At 39.1% G+C, this 13,720-nt stretch overlaps 1 protein-coding gene across 3 annotated transcripts in view; it reads right to left on the bottom strand.

The window, feature by feature from the left end:
• The window catches only part of DNAH10 (dynein axonemal heavy chain 10), a 48,776-nt gene that overhangs the window by 14,840 nt on the left and 20,216 nt on the right, over nt 1-13,720 (bottom strand). For all 3 annotated transcript variants that reach the window (XM_085593352.1, XM_031506278.3, XM_085593353.1), the window contains exons 33-54: nt 13,092-13,280; nt 12,849-12,995; nt 12,132-12,323; nt 11,847-11,965; nt 11,527-11,685; nt 11,101-11,236; nt 10,868-10,990; nt 10,572-10,706; nt 10,053-10,266; nt 9,688-9,807; nt 8,627-8,772; nt 8,058-8,210; nt 7,516-7,776; nt 6,706-6,878; nt 6,245-6,338; nt 5,061-5,228; nt 4,584-4,772; nt 3,761-3,932; nt 2,685-2,888; nt 1,826-1,906; nt 1,222-1,419; nt 441-602 (exon numbers count right to left, since the gene is read on the bottom strand). In XM_085593352.1, coding sequence (XP_085449478.1) covers nt 441-602; nt 1,222-1,419; nt 1,826-1,906; nt 2,685-2,888; nt 3,761-3,932; nt 4,584-4,772; nt 5,061-5,228; nt 6,245-6,338; nt 6,706-6,878; nt 7,516-7,776; nt 8,058-8,210; nt 8,627-8,772; nt 9,688-9,807; nt 10,053-10,266; nt 10,572-10,706; nt 10,868-10,990; nt 11,101-11,236; nt 11,527-11,685; nt 11,847-11,965; nt 12,132-12,323; nt 12,849-12,995; nt 13,092-13,280 — 3,535 coding nt within the window. The remainder of the gene's footprint in view (nt 1-440; nt 603-1,221; nt 1,420-1,825; nt 1,907-2,684; nt 2,889-3,760; nt 3,933-4,583; nt 4,773-5,060; nt 5,229-6,244; nt 6,339-6,705; nt 6,879-7,515; nt 7,777-8,057; nt 8,211-8,626; nt 8,773-9,687; nt 9,808-10,052; nt 10,267-10,571; nt 10,707-10,867; nt 10,991-11,100; nt 11,237-11,526; nt 11,686-11,846; nt 11,966-12,131; nt 12,324-12,848; nt 12,996-13,091; nt 13,281-13,720) is intronic.

The raw sequence follows: 13,720 nt of genomic DNA, 5'->3' as shown, positions 1-13,720 counted from the left end.
TCAAGTCAGAACCTTTGTGTTGCCAACTTGCTTCTGGTTACAGCTACATCACCAGGTTAGGAACAGTTAGTGTTCCACAGCATGCACAGTCTCTTTTCCTCCATGTTTCCCTCTGATTTGCCCCTAATGCTAAATTTCCTAATCAGAAGTTGCCTTTCTTGCTACTGCCTTTCCAACATTATGTCCTACACCTTGGAAAGGGAAGACAAGGGAAGGCAAACATTGTGTAAAGTACTGTGGGCCAAATGTGGAGCAAGGATGGCAATCTAGGCAAGGCAGGGGACCTGTTCTTCTGGCATGGCATGGGAGCAGCACGCAGAACAAGAGGGATACCTCAAGAAGCAGCTGGAGCTCTTTAAGGGTCTCCCAACCCAGCCTAACACAGATGATGTGAGCCCTGCTTAGTATGTGGGACACTTCACTACTTGTAAACTACCCACCTATTTCTGTGTTTAATTTAATGTCTCTTAACAAAGCCTCACAAGCAGCTGTTTTTTCTGTTAGTATAATCTTTTGCTCAGCAAGTTTCACATTCAGCTCAGCCAGCTGTACAGCAGCTTCCTTCAGTTTAACCAAGCCCCCATCCAGCCGTTTACATTGTGCTAGGTAGGAAAAAAAAAAAGAAGAAATGTCAGTGATTCATTGATTGTGTTCAAGCACACAGGAACAGACAATCTCACAAACAGAAAATACCCTTAGAGGTGCAATGAGAGATTTTCCTTTTCTGAGCCTGCCAGACAAAATGATGTAATGTCACTTGAGCTGACACAGTGGCCCTGTGCCACAACATATTTGCCACATTACACTGTTTGTGTTTTATCCTCTTCACATATTTCAGTACCACTGAAGTATGAATAAGAATTGCTGCTCAAGGAAGAAAGTCAAACCCTGAGTGAGGCCATGCTGGTATTAGATTTCAGCATGATTCTTCCCCAAACAGAGGAGTGTCTGATTTGGAGATTCTGGCTCATGTTCATTCACAAAAGGATTTGAGGAGAGCCCATTGTTTGACAGAGTCTGAACATGCACATGTGGCCAGGTTTTTAGGTCAATGTCAAAACACAGCCCCACAGCTGGATGCCAGCACAGCATTTGAGACAGTACTGCTAACACAGTTTTTGCATATTCTGGCTAATATGTGGGATTCTCATCAGAATTTCTTTTGGTTTTAAAATATTTAAATTGCTTATTAAAAAGGAGAAAACATCTACATAGCCTTACCTAAAATGAACTCATTTTTCTCCTCCAGCAATTTTGCATAGGTATTGAGAAAATCAAGGTAATTTTTTGGTGTGACATGATTTCTACGTCTCAGTTTCTCCAGAAATTTCTTGCTGAAATCCCCTACAGATTCATGCACCATGACCATGTGGTCAATCACTGACTGGAAGTTCTCTGGTGGGATGCGTGGATTTTTTGCTAAAATTGAGCAGAAGAAATAAAGTATTTCAAAGATTTGAGGCTTTTTTCAGAGTACACCAATTACCATCTTTCTTATGTACATCTAAGCCAGGCACAAAACAAGTCTTTTCTGGGACAAAAAGCAAGACCAGGGCAAAGCCAGAAGGGGACCTCCTGGTAGGTAGTCCACATTGTCTGTAGAGTTGGGAACTTGAATTTTAGCAATTTTTAAAATCTATTTGATTAAGAAACTACCATCCACTGATATTTTTTGACTGGGTTTTTGAATTATCCATTTAGACTCAAGGTAACAAGCACAATGGGAAATTAAATTGTGAAATGTACAATAATTGCAAAGTAAATAATATATTTCTTGTGCTATGCCATTAGGGTTAATGGGTTGAAATACTGATGTGTTACATACCTAGAAAGGATTGTGCAACTGCACACAAGGCCTGGGCAGGCCAGGGCAAGAACCAGTCAATACCAGTGTTGTTGACAAGACCTTAAAATAAAAGGACAGTGTTATCTGAAAAAGTCCTTTGTAAAACTAACCCCTAATCAGACAGTCAATCCTCTAATTAACTTTATTTACACCAAGAATTTGCAAATTAGTCTTGACTCCTTCTTAGTAACAGAACTTACCAAAAAGTCCATACTTCAATTTTGACAGTAAATAATGAGCATTGCCCCTGTGTCCTGCTAACCCCACTGTACCATTCCTTAGGCTCTACAGGACACAGTCAAGGGCTGCAATAAGGTATTTTAGGGTCTGGTTTAGCATTCCCACCTGTACCCATCTTTCACCAGTCTCTCTTGTTTCCCAGGACTCCTTTCAGCCCCCTGCAGCACCTGCCAGGCTTAGGTGTTTTTTCTCTCCATGGGTGTCCATCTCACCACGCCCTTTTATTGGCTTTGGATACAAAACATGTTTCTCTTCCCACCATCCTAGTTTCATAATGATTTAACACCACACTTTCTGCTGTAAACTATAGAAAAGTGGCTGCTGACAAAGGCTGTGTATTTCCAGTTCAGTGAGGATGACCAATTGATTTCTAGCTGTTCAGCTGGAAAATGAACTGGTCTGATAAATGCTAATCAATATTGTTCACTGATATGTGGTAATTAACTGGAAAAACAACATGCACTGCAAATCCCTAATCATGAAACCTGCTCTGCTTAGTTTTAGCTGCCAGACATCTCTCAGTGTCCACTGGAGATTCTTCTCTTGCCTGTAAATCTGTTTCACAGGGAAGGGACTAAGCAGTGTGTACAATTGATACCTGGGAAATTTCTGCACCACGTTCTCAGATCCTCCCCAACTGGGGACATTCCCAGGACAATGTGAAGGTTGCTTGCACATTTGCTTATGAAATACTGCCAGATACTCTCTTTAGCTGGGCCCATGCCAGCTTTTGCAGCTTCTTCTCCCATTTGACTTAGTATGGAGTCTTTTTCATCATCTGCATAAAGGGCTGGCACCATTCCTGTAACATAAGGACAGAAGAATGCTAGTGAGAACCACCAGTAAGAGGAAACCATATGGCTGGGGATAGGGCAGATGAGAAACCAATTTTAATCCTAGTTCTGCAAAAAATGATTCTGAGTAGTTTTGAATGAACCAATTCATCTCTCTATGCTTCTCTCCTCCCCATAGCCCTCATGGAAAATAGGCCATATTTGGGATTTAGAGGAATAATTCATTCATTTTTGTTTGGGCTTCAGCAACATATACAAAATGTCACAGGACTTTGCAAAGAAAACCTTCATTCGTGTCTGTGAACTGTCAGTTCACATTTTTGTTCTCTCAATCTTGTGGCAAATACTGCATAAGTAACCTAATGACAGACCAGGGACAGGAAAAACTAGAACAAGAAAAGGGATACAATTAACTCATTTGTTCTCATATCAGACTGTGGAGGAACTTCTATTGAGAGGGTGGTCACACAGTGCCAGCTGCTACTCATTGCCAGCTGCTTCATTTGCTAGAAGATACCAAACTACATTTCAGGACATGTATACATAAATAAACACATGAACAGTTGCTGCAGTTAAGGTGAATGTTATTCAAAAGCCTATTGGACAACAGGTGAGTTTGTGGCCAAATGCAGCTGAAGTTTCCCTCAGTCTTGGAAGAAATCGGACTCCTGCAGCGTCATCACCAGCATGAATGAGTCCTATAACCTCTCCAGACATATAAATGACTTTAAGAAGATTCCAGAAAGCTGTTATTAAGGCCAAGATCATTTCAGGTAGTACTGAAAAGTGTAACTAACTAAAGCAGCAGAGGACACAGGGTGAACCAGTTATTATTGGTATAAAGGGTATGAGTCACAAGCAGAGAGGCTGCCAGTGGCACCTGAAGTCAACATGTTGTTGATGAGTTCCAGGAAGCTCTCTTCTGCCACATGGCCATCTGTAAACAAGAAGACCACTGACTTGTCGTAAATACCCAGCTTCTCATACAAATTTTTCAAATCCTCTCGGAAATTATTTTCTCCATATCCTCGACTCAAGATGATCTCAAATACCTAAGGATGAAAACATACACTGAGAAGATGCAGATGGACTCAAGACATGATGGTAACTCTGAATTTCACTTCGGCTGAATCAAGGTGGTTGGTTTTGCCCCAGTCATCACTAAGTGTTTAAGTATCAATAAAATTGTGCATTTGTACAACCCTGCAGGCTTACATTTTCAAAATTGTTTTGTGTTCATTCTCCTTTTTTGTTCTTTCCTTTCAAGCCTTTTTAAGTAAAATGCCTCTGAGAGGAACATTTCCTCTCAGAAATAATACAGTACATCTGAAATAATACATTTCCTCTCTGAAATAATGGTACAGTTATCAATCACAACAAGGCTCCTCTAGCAGCACCAGAGTGCTGCTGTAACACATTTAAGTATCAACAGCAGCAGTTAGGGACAATTAGTTGCTCATCACCAAACCCATCCTTGTTTTCCTTCCCTAGTGCCAAAACCCAGATTCGGGCACTGACAGATCACACACAGTCATCATCTTGGACTTCCTGGCAATCACCTCACCTGGGGCTTCTCTCCACAGGGAAGAGCTGCCAGCCTGATCTTGTCTTGACTGACTGACCCACTCCCATCCCCGGTTTAATCCCAATGACAGTTTTAATTTCCTTATCTTTTTTCACAGCCAAGACACAGGGTCACTAACCTCACATCCAGCTGTGTGAGCAGCCAGTCTGGTCAGGGACTGCTTTCCTGAGCCCCCCACTCCAATGAGCAGGGCGTGCCCGCGGTCCATCCGGATGATGCGATGGATACGGATTAAGTGCTCCAGAGCATCATCAAAAAGAACCAGATTCATTTTAATATGATACTCGTTGTAGTCATCTAAAATCTCCTTCAGAGAAAGGTGAACAGAATGTTACTAGGAGACCAATGAAACAATTAATAACATTAAGAAAATAGCCCATTCAGCAGCATTATTCCTTTCCCACTCCTTGGGGAAAATGAGCTATTGGAAAACACTGCTGACTCTGTAGCTGATCCTCAGTTTTCATCACTGCAAACCCCAAATGGGCATCAAAGCACATAAAGTTCTGTGTGCACAGAAGAGAACAGATTTCCTGCAGTTTGAGGCAGGCTCCTGCCCGTTCCTCAGGCACAGTTCCCAGCTGATGCACTCTACCTTAAAGAGAGCTTTTGCTAAATCATAGTCTTGGATATCTTCATAAATACGAGGTTCTGCCTCATTCAGTGCTGTTCTGAAATCTCCAAAAAGAACCGGATCCCTCATGACGTGCTCCAAGTCATCAGCGAAATGCTCTTCAACCAAGGTTTTTATATGGCCTTGTACCTTCACAGATAGGAAATTAGTCAGGCAACACAACAAAGCATTTGATTGTGAATCAGTAATATTTAGAAAGGTGATAATGCTGAAATACTGATTTATTTCAAGGTGGTACTTATGTAATTAGAAGATCCAAAGATTACAGCCCCCTTCTGTGTTCTACGTATGATCTGAAATGATTTAATAGCTCAAGAATGGTTCAAGCCAATCAACTGAAGAACATCAAAACTAAAAGGAAGAAGCCTGTCAAATAGAACGCCTTCTCATATATTGGTGTAAACAGTATGTTAATTAAGTTCCCTTTTCACCATTCATAGATGTCTCACCAGAAAGATCTCTCACAAAGTTTCAAAGTCTACATTAATATTCTGCATTGTAAAAATTGAGCTGGAGATGTATCTTTGTTAGAGGAGAAAGTTTTAACTAGAAAAATCCGAAGCCTTCTTGGCCTACCTCTTTTCATCTAAGCAACTTCCAAAGCAAAGCAGGCTGCTTATAGGTGAGAAGTCTCAATTTCTCTCCTAAATCTCAAGGTTTAAAATTGGCATTGTTCTCTTCTGTGTTTTAAGATATAATTTGAAGCATTTTCAATTTGCATAATAGCCAAATTAAATTCACTGTGTAAGAATTTGGCTTTTATCCTTTTTACTACTTGATTGTACAGTCACATTCTGGTACAATCCTTCCTGAAGGAAAATACTGACTTGGAGTTATTTCCTGAGTTTTCTTCTGTACTTCTTTCACACTTTGTCACCTGTACTTCTGCTAATCAATTTTTCTGGACAGGCAAACCAAGTGATACTTTCCATTCCTTCAGTAGATCTACTTTCTTAGTCTGCCCACATTGTTTTAGGAAAATATCTTCCTTGGGCCACGTTTTAAATTAATGAGCAACATATTGCTTAGACAAATCTGCAGTCAGACAGCAAGACCTGAGTCCAACACTTCGTAGTATTGCTGTTGCAAACTAATTGCCATAATAATAGTCAGTGACTACTAAAAAACTGAAAGAAATTACTCACCAATTCTTTGTCTGCTTCATTAATTAGCCTGTCATGGAAAACCCTCAGGCACTCATTTCTCCAAACTCTCACCATCTGGGTCACTGTGTGAAACCTGAAATGACATCAAAATATCAGACTGCACCAAATGAGCTGACATGATTCCTAAGGCCATATGGTTAATAACAAGAACCAAATTCTGGATTGACCCTTTTATTCTTTATTATTTGGTTCTTTTGATAATAACTAATTTGCTCGCATTTTTACCTCTGGCATCTTATTTAAGAGAGACTAATGCATCAGTGTTTGGCATTGAGAGTAAGATCACAATTTAGGATGTTCTATTTCTCATTGTGGTTCAATGAAAAGTGACCAAATGTGACTGATTTCCTGCACCAAATTACCTCAATTCAAATTCACAAAAAAAAAAAAAAAAAAAAAAAAAGGTGTGGGACCACTAATGACAACTTTTCTATTCTTACCTTTCTGCATCTGTAAGAACAAGTCCATTATAGACCCTGGAAAGATCCCGCAGGTTAAAAATGTAGTGGAATTTGGAAGGAGTAGGAGGCAGGTCAGTAACAATCATTTTATAAAGTTCCAAAGTACACTGAGTAATCTTGTCAGAGATAGCTGATATGGACTCATTAAAGTTCTGTAAGCATGAGAAAGAAGAGGTGCTTTCATGAGACTGTCCAGACAGAATTCAATGCTATTAAACATAATCTGCTTTCCAGCTTTTAAACCTGTTTGGTTCAAGAATTCTCTGTAGTATGAATATTCTGCAATTAAATGTTTAGGCTAGGCTCTGTCTTCACTCTGGAATCTTCTGAGTGCTCAAGATAACATCAAACTCAGTGACTGGAATTCTTACAAGATTTCTATAGCAGAAAAATTAAACTGCTCTTTTCTTATCTAATGTTGCAGGTACCTTGCCAGTAATGCAGTCTGTTGCATTATATTACATTTTCACACTCATTCAGGAAAGAATTTTCAGATCTTTGTATATTTGCTTAAAGGAACTGTAACCAAGTCATTCACACATTTCAACAAATGAAAAGCCCCAGGTTTATAAATTATATGCTATTGAATGTTTACATATTACACAAGAACTTATCCAAGCCATGTAAAATCCACTGAGAAAGACAAGAGAAAAAGAAAGATTATGTGAGGTTCTAGTACAGAAAAAAAAAAAGGTAACAAAGTTGTCAGGTCTTGCAATAACATAGAAATAAATGTCTATTTAAAAATAATACACCTGTTGAGCAATCCTTTAAAAACAGTGAAATTACCGCAGTGTGCCCTTTCAGGATGGAGAAGTAGATCAAATGCAGTGATTGCTCAGAAGGAAAAGGGATGTTAAAAACACTGAAGAGTGAGATGAATCGAGGGTCAACTTCATTCCGACCTCCTCCAGCTTTGCCCATGGCAGCAACAAAACCCAGGTCTCGAAGAAATTTAATGTTCATCTCTTTACCACGATCGTACATGAAACCTTTCTCTAGCAGCAGCTTCAGCAGGGCAATGGGCTGCTGTGTGCCATACTCATCAACCTGCAGGATACACAAGAGTCAGGATACATCAAAGCACAGTACATCAGCTCACCAATTACTGCTTTAAGTGTGGGAATATTGGGTTCCATACTCAGGAGAATATTACAGGGACTAAGGGATGCTTTGTAAAGCTCTGGCACTGATTGTGAACACTCATCCCCAATGTCTCCTCTGGGAAAAGTGCCTCCTCTCTAAGCTAAACTGGATTTGTCATTGCAAGGACTATATCAGTACCACTCCAAATGTTTCTATACTACCTGGCAAAAATATTGACAACTTACCCTTGGCATATTCATATCATCCATGAACACAAGGAGACGTTTTCCCATGGGAGGGCCAAAAGTGTCTTTAGTTCGTTTTTCTACATTTGTCTCCAGGTTTCTCTGAATGTCCATGGATGTTGTACGAGAAGAGAAGTTAATTACCAGCACCAACTGCAAACAGGAGAAGATGATAAGAATGGATTCTAATCTGTTTTGTTGGTTTTGATTTTTACTAGAGCATTCAAAAATATCTTCATATGAGCTGTCAGACATATAGGAAATGCTGCTAAGGTCCACTACTCACTTGAATTACATATGACAAAGAAAAATAAGCCCACCCTTAGCACTTCAATAATATATTTTTACTTTATGTGAGTCTGTACAAGGTAAAAGAGGACAAAACATCTTTGACCTTGAAGGATTGAAGGATTTTTAAATCAGTCACACACTTTGGGTCTGGAGTGTGCAGTCACATTACCCAAGTCAATATTGCAACCCACAGACTCAGGCTTCGCAATGCAAATTTTACACAAGGGCAAAGAATGAAAATGCAGCTTTACAAACAGAGCAAAATGCCTTACACATACATTAAGGTATTTGTCCAGATTGTTTAGGAAGTTCTGTGTAGTTGCTGTCTTAGATGTACCCGATTCACCCACAAGAACAACGGGGCGTTTCACCTTTACCATCTGTCCCAGTAACCAAGCAGTGCGTGTGGTATCCACTGTGGGCACTGAAAAAGAGCAGGACACAATCCCTGCCTGAATGAAAATGCACTACAGCTGGGGGATTTATATTTATAGAATAATACTGGAACACACTCTCAAGGTATTAACATGCAGTTACACAAATATATAACATGAATTATCAATTCACTAACAATGCCAAAAGAAAATTTTAATTGCTTAACCACCTCTTTTCAGTCTTTGTCATTGGGATCTTTTCTTCTATGTATGTATACTAAAAAAGAAGTTATCTTTCATATAGGAGGGTCATGGTTTGGTTTATCTTATTTTAATCCCTATTTCAAGGATATAATCAGGATTTATTTGGATTGTAAGTATTTTCCCAGAACTCTACAGAGATGAATTTTTTTCTATGTGAATCCCCTGCATTTGGAGCAACTTCAGAGATCATAAATTTATCTCTCATGTCAGTGAAGTTAACCTGTGCTTGCTGGAGTATCATTGTATATTAATGTGCCCAAATTTGTCTTTAACTAAGAAAAGCACCATTAGGCAATGCTTGAAGTAACAACCAATAGCAGCCCTAAGAATGAAATTTTTATCTAGTGAATACCTGAACCACAAGCTGATGTTTTCCAAGAATTTCTGGTAGAGCAAACTGTGAATCTTCTGCTATTCCAGCTTAAAGGTATTACTAACTCCTAAATAAGCTTTATTGACTGAAATATGCTTCCACCCTTTCCTCACGGTTTTTATTACACAATGCTGTAAACATCAACTTTATGACTGCTAAATGACTATGAAAAAAACTTTAAAGAAACTGATTTGTACCATCACAAGAAACTGAACCTGAGTAGATGACCTTCAGTACAGAAGAATGTCTCATGTTAAGTGTCATGCACTCAGTGGTGGTACATTATGAATTAAAAGCAGATCATCACTGTATTTTATCTTATACTCACCTAGAATGTCAAGAAATTTCACTTCAGGATCATGAATATATTCAGGAACAAGCTGCATCCAAGGTACCCACTTTTTTTTAGATTCATCAAAATGGAAGTCATACAAAGTTGGCAGCTGACCTGCAAACCATTAAGCAACTGCAAGTTTTTTAGGACACTGAAATATTTCCTAAGAAAACAATCTGATTGAGATGAAAACAAATGGTAAGATTATAGACCAAGTTAGGCAGCATTTTGTTCTATTTACAAGTCATTTAACCCACTAAGTCATCAATCAAAATTCCTCTACTCTAGCAGCTTCATGAAAACTATCACTTTTCTATTACAATTAATTGGATTCAGATTAAATTCTTACAAGATCCTACCTGGCAGCTCCCCTGGTTTAGCCAGGACATCCTCACCCTGAACAATAGTCATGCAGGAGATACGTTTAACATTTTCATCAAATTTAATCCTCCCAGCATCAAGAAGAGAAGCACCTAAGGAGCAATACAAAGCTTCCAAGAAAAAACACTCCAGAACATCAGGGTTTTCAGGCTGTACAAGCAGGGCATCCAGCATCACAGTCAACTGCACAATCTGTTGGAAAAAGGACAAACCTGTAAAGAAAGTTGCCCTTTAGATGCATGAACACTTTTCATATGTTTTCAGCTGATTGCTGGTCTTTTGTTCTTACATGTGGATTTACTGCTCTGTGCATTGAGTTCAGTAGAAGAGCATTGTTAGGTGCTGAGTGGTTTGGTGTCTCTTTGTGCTCATCACTAGCAAACTGACATTTCAGCACAGACTCTTCTCCTGTTCTTTCTTTGGGAAGGTTTTATTTTCTCAATAATTCCATTTTCTTTTTAGTTAAACATGTTCAATCTTTATTCTCTGTTTCTTACCATATTTAAATCTGTTTGAGGAATAATGGTCTTCAGCTTTCGTTCCTGTTTGCCATCCACAATTCCCTCTATAATCATATCAATAAGGTAAGGCACATACTTTTGAAAGAGACGATCCAACTCCACTTTCTCTTGCTAAGGAACACAAAAAGGACAATAATTCAGCTGGAAAGAAAAATTTTGACAGCAGAGCTTCTCATCAATATCTGGCTGACCAGATATGATTGTTCTTGAAGGAATCAATTCCATCTACACTGCTCAATACAAATACTCTGAAGAAGTGCAATAATTCCCACCTCATTTTCTCTTCCTTTGACCCACTTCTGCCAGTAGGGCTCATATCTCAGATTTTTAGGATCTACAAAGACCATTCCGCAGCGGGATACTGTGGCAGGAGATGCATACTGTAAGTCCCCAACCTATAATATAATCACACAAGATAATGGTAAACTGTAACTGCTTTTCAGGCCTTGAAGCCCCATCTTTATCTAACCCTTCCTGTGTATTAAATGGTATAGTTATTTCTTACCTCAAACAACAAAGCACAATGTGCCTGAAGCCTAATCCGCTCCCCGTTTGCCAGGGTCAGTAACTTGTTGTCATCCATGACAGAATTCATGTTTTCAACCCAGAGAGCATCCACATCTCCATCAAAAAGAATGTACCTGTGTACAAGAGCCATGGGGCACTGACTGACCTCTGATTTTCCTAACATATGTCTGAATTTAGAGGTGTCAACAATGGTGTCATTGCCACTCCAGGTATTTTGAAGTCTACCATTCATTTTTTATAATTGTATAGTTTCACTGAGACTAGAAACTCACAGAAGACAGAAAGACCCCCTGGACACTATTTATTTAGCATTTGCTTTTTTGAATAGTGCCATATCATTTTTTTTTTAATTTATGTAAACCCCAAGATCTCAAAACCACCACAATAATTTCTAGCTGCCTACCTTCGCTCTTTCTTGTCAGTGGGTCTGTTGATATCCCGAAAAATGTTTGACAGGACTCCATCTGTCCAGTCTCGTGTGACAGGGTCAAGGATCCCATACAGCTCAATCACACTCATAGCTTTAGGGTTCAGTGTGTAAAGCTTTGTCAATAATCCCAGCCTAAAGATACAGCAAGAAAAGCTACAGTAAAATGTCACACTATCATCTCATGTCAACCCAAGCAAATACTCTGGGGGCAGCTGTTGATCCTGTCATGGCTGGACAGGGCTGAGTAAGACAGACTGTGCCATTTTACAGCCTGGTTTACATTCTACACTCACTTGTTTTGGGCCTGGCACAAGGTTTTAATAACAACTGTCTTGCCACCTCCAGTGGGTCCAACTACCATTGTAGTGTGACGAGTTAACATTGTCTCATACATCTGAACTACTTTATCCACCTGAAAAATAAACATGGATTCAGTAGATTACTGTCATAACTCTGTGGACAAGATTAGCAGCTGGTCTATATCAGATACATTTTCCTGGAGCCTCTCCAGGGTGCAACAAGGTATCTGCAGCCTCACATTTACAACAAAACCTCAAGCAATTAACATTTTTTTATACCTGGACTGGTAGAACAATATAACCCCGTTCCTCCAGCACTTGTTCTACAGCATCATTAAAGTCAGGGTAGCGGACTCGAGGGCAATCCAGGCCAGGAAACAGGTCAGAGATTAGGCCAAGGAAGAGAGGGACATCTTCAAACACAAATTTAGGAAGATTCATATCTCGCAGAGCTCTCATTAGTACAACATCCTAGACAAAACACAGCAAAATCAATCTTTACAAAATAGTTAACTTATCAGCTAAAATGAGGTACTTCAAAAATTAAAATCTTTAAAAACTATTGCTTGATTATTTCAGTGCAGCTTTTAGAATGCATTTTTTTGTCATCAGTTCCTAGTGGAAACAACAGAGGTTATTTTATATGGATTAAGCATATCAATAACTAACTGCAGTGGCCCACACCACAGCTTCCCTGAGCTGGAGCACTCGCTGTTCAAAAACCAGTTTTTGCTAGTCATCCAGAGATATTAATCTGGCTATTTGCATCATGGACTTAACAAGCAGGAAAATATCTCATTGTCCATAGATTTCCCTACTTTGCCTGGAGATCTAATGGCAGAAAGCACAATGAAACTCAATAAGAATGAAGGGAAATAATAAGACAACACCAATATTCCTATTTCCAAACCAAAAAAACTACGTCAGATGGGGAAACATATTCCCTTTCTAATGAAAAAAGATTATATGCCTAGGGTAACTAAGCAGCAAATCTACCTCACTGAGGTCTGCTGATCCTCTTTTCAATTCTCCAGCCATAACCAACACTGACTTAAGGGCCCGCAGTCCAAAATCATAGTGATGTTGTTTAGAAAGCTGTTCCCTTGCCAGCTTGTACAGCACTGTCATCTTTTTGGCAAGGACCTGTTTGAAATTTAATTTAAATTATCACAAATGTTGCTACTGGCCATGCAAACATGGGTGGGTACATGGGTATGAGTAACAATAGAATTTTCTTACCTTTGCTGTAAGGAACCCTTCAGAAAACAGCATTATTTCACAGATCTGCTGAAGATCTGGTACAATAACAACCACAGGTCTGAACAGAGCTTTTACAGACTCAGGGAGCTCAGTCCGGCCAGCATAACCAGGATTCATTGTAATGAAAATGCCAATACGTCTATCAAGGGAAATCTCCTGTCCTTCAAACTAAAGGCATAAGAAAACATTAGAACAATGTGAATTAGGAACTAAAAAAAAATAGTATTTGCTCAAAGAGAAAACCAGTAATATTGGGGCACCCACTTAGGACAAAGTGCTAAAGTATTTAAAAGTATTTAGCTTTAGACAGTCATCGTGATACAAACAGTGGGATGAATACACCTTCTTTAAGATATTTCACAAGCCTCAAATTTTCTGTACTTTTTTAATTCCAATAAGCATCAGTAAATAAAGCCTCAGTAATAAAGCCTACAATCCACATCAAGTTAAATTACTGCTATTCCTCATTACTTCTGGACTATTACCCAATTTACTTGCTATTATCCTATTAAGATCACTTTTATCTCACTTCACAAAGGAACAGCCTAGCAAAGGATTAGGCAACCAGCAAGGATTTAACATCTTTCAAACCGAAAGTATGTACTCAG

The sequence above is a fragment of the Lonchura striata genome, chromosome 15 (assembly GCF_050655825.1).
Source record: "Lonchura striata isolate lonStrDom1 chromosome 15, ASM5065582v1, whole genome shotgun sequence".
Lineage (NCBI taxonomy): Eukaryota > Metazoa > Chordata > Aves > Passeriformes > Estrildidae > Lonchura > Lonchura striata.
This window is presented reverse-complemented; position numbering and strand designations above follow the sequence as displayed.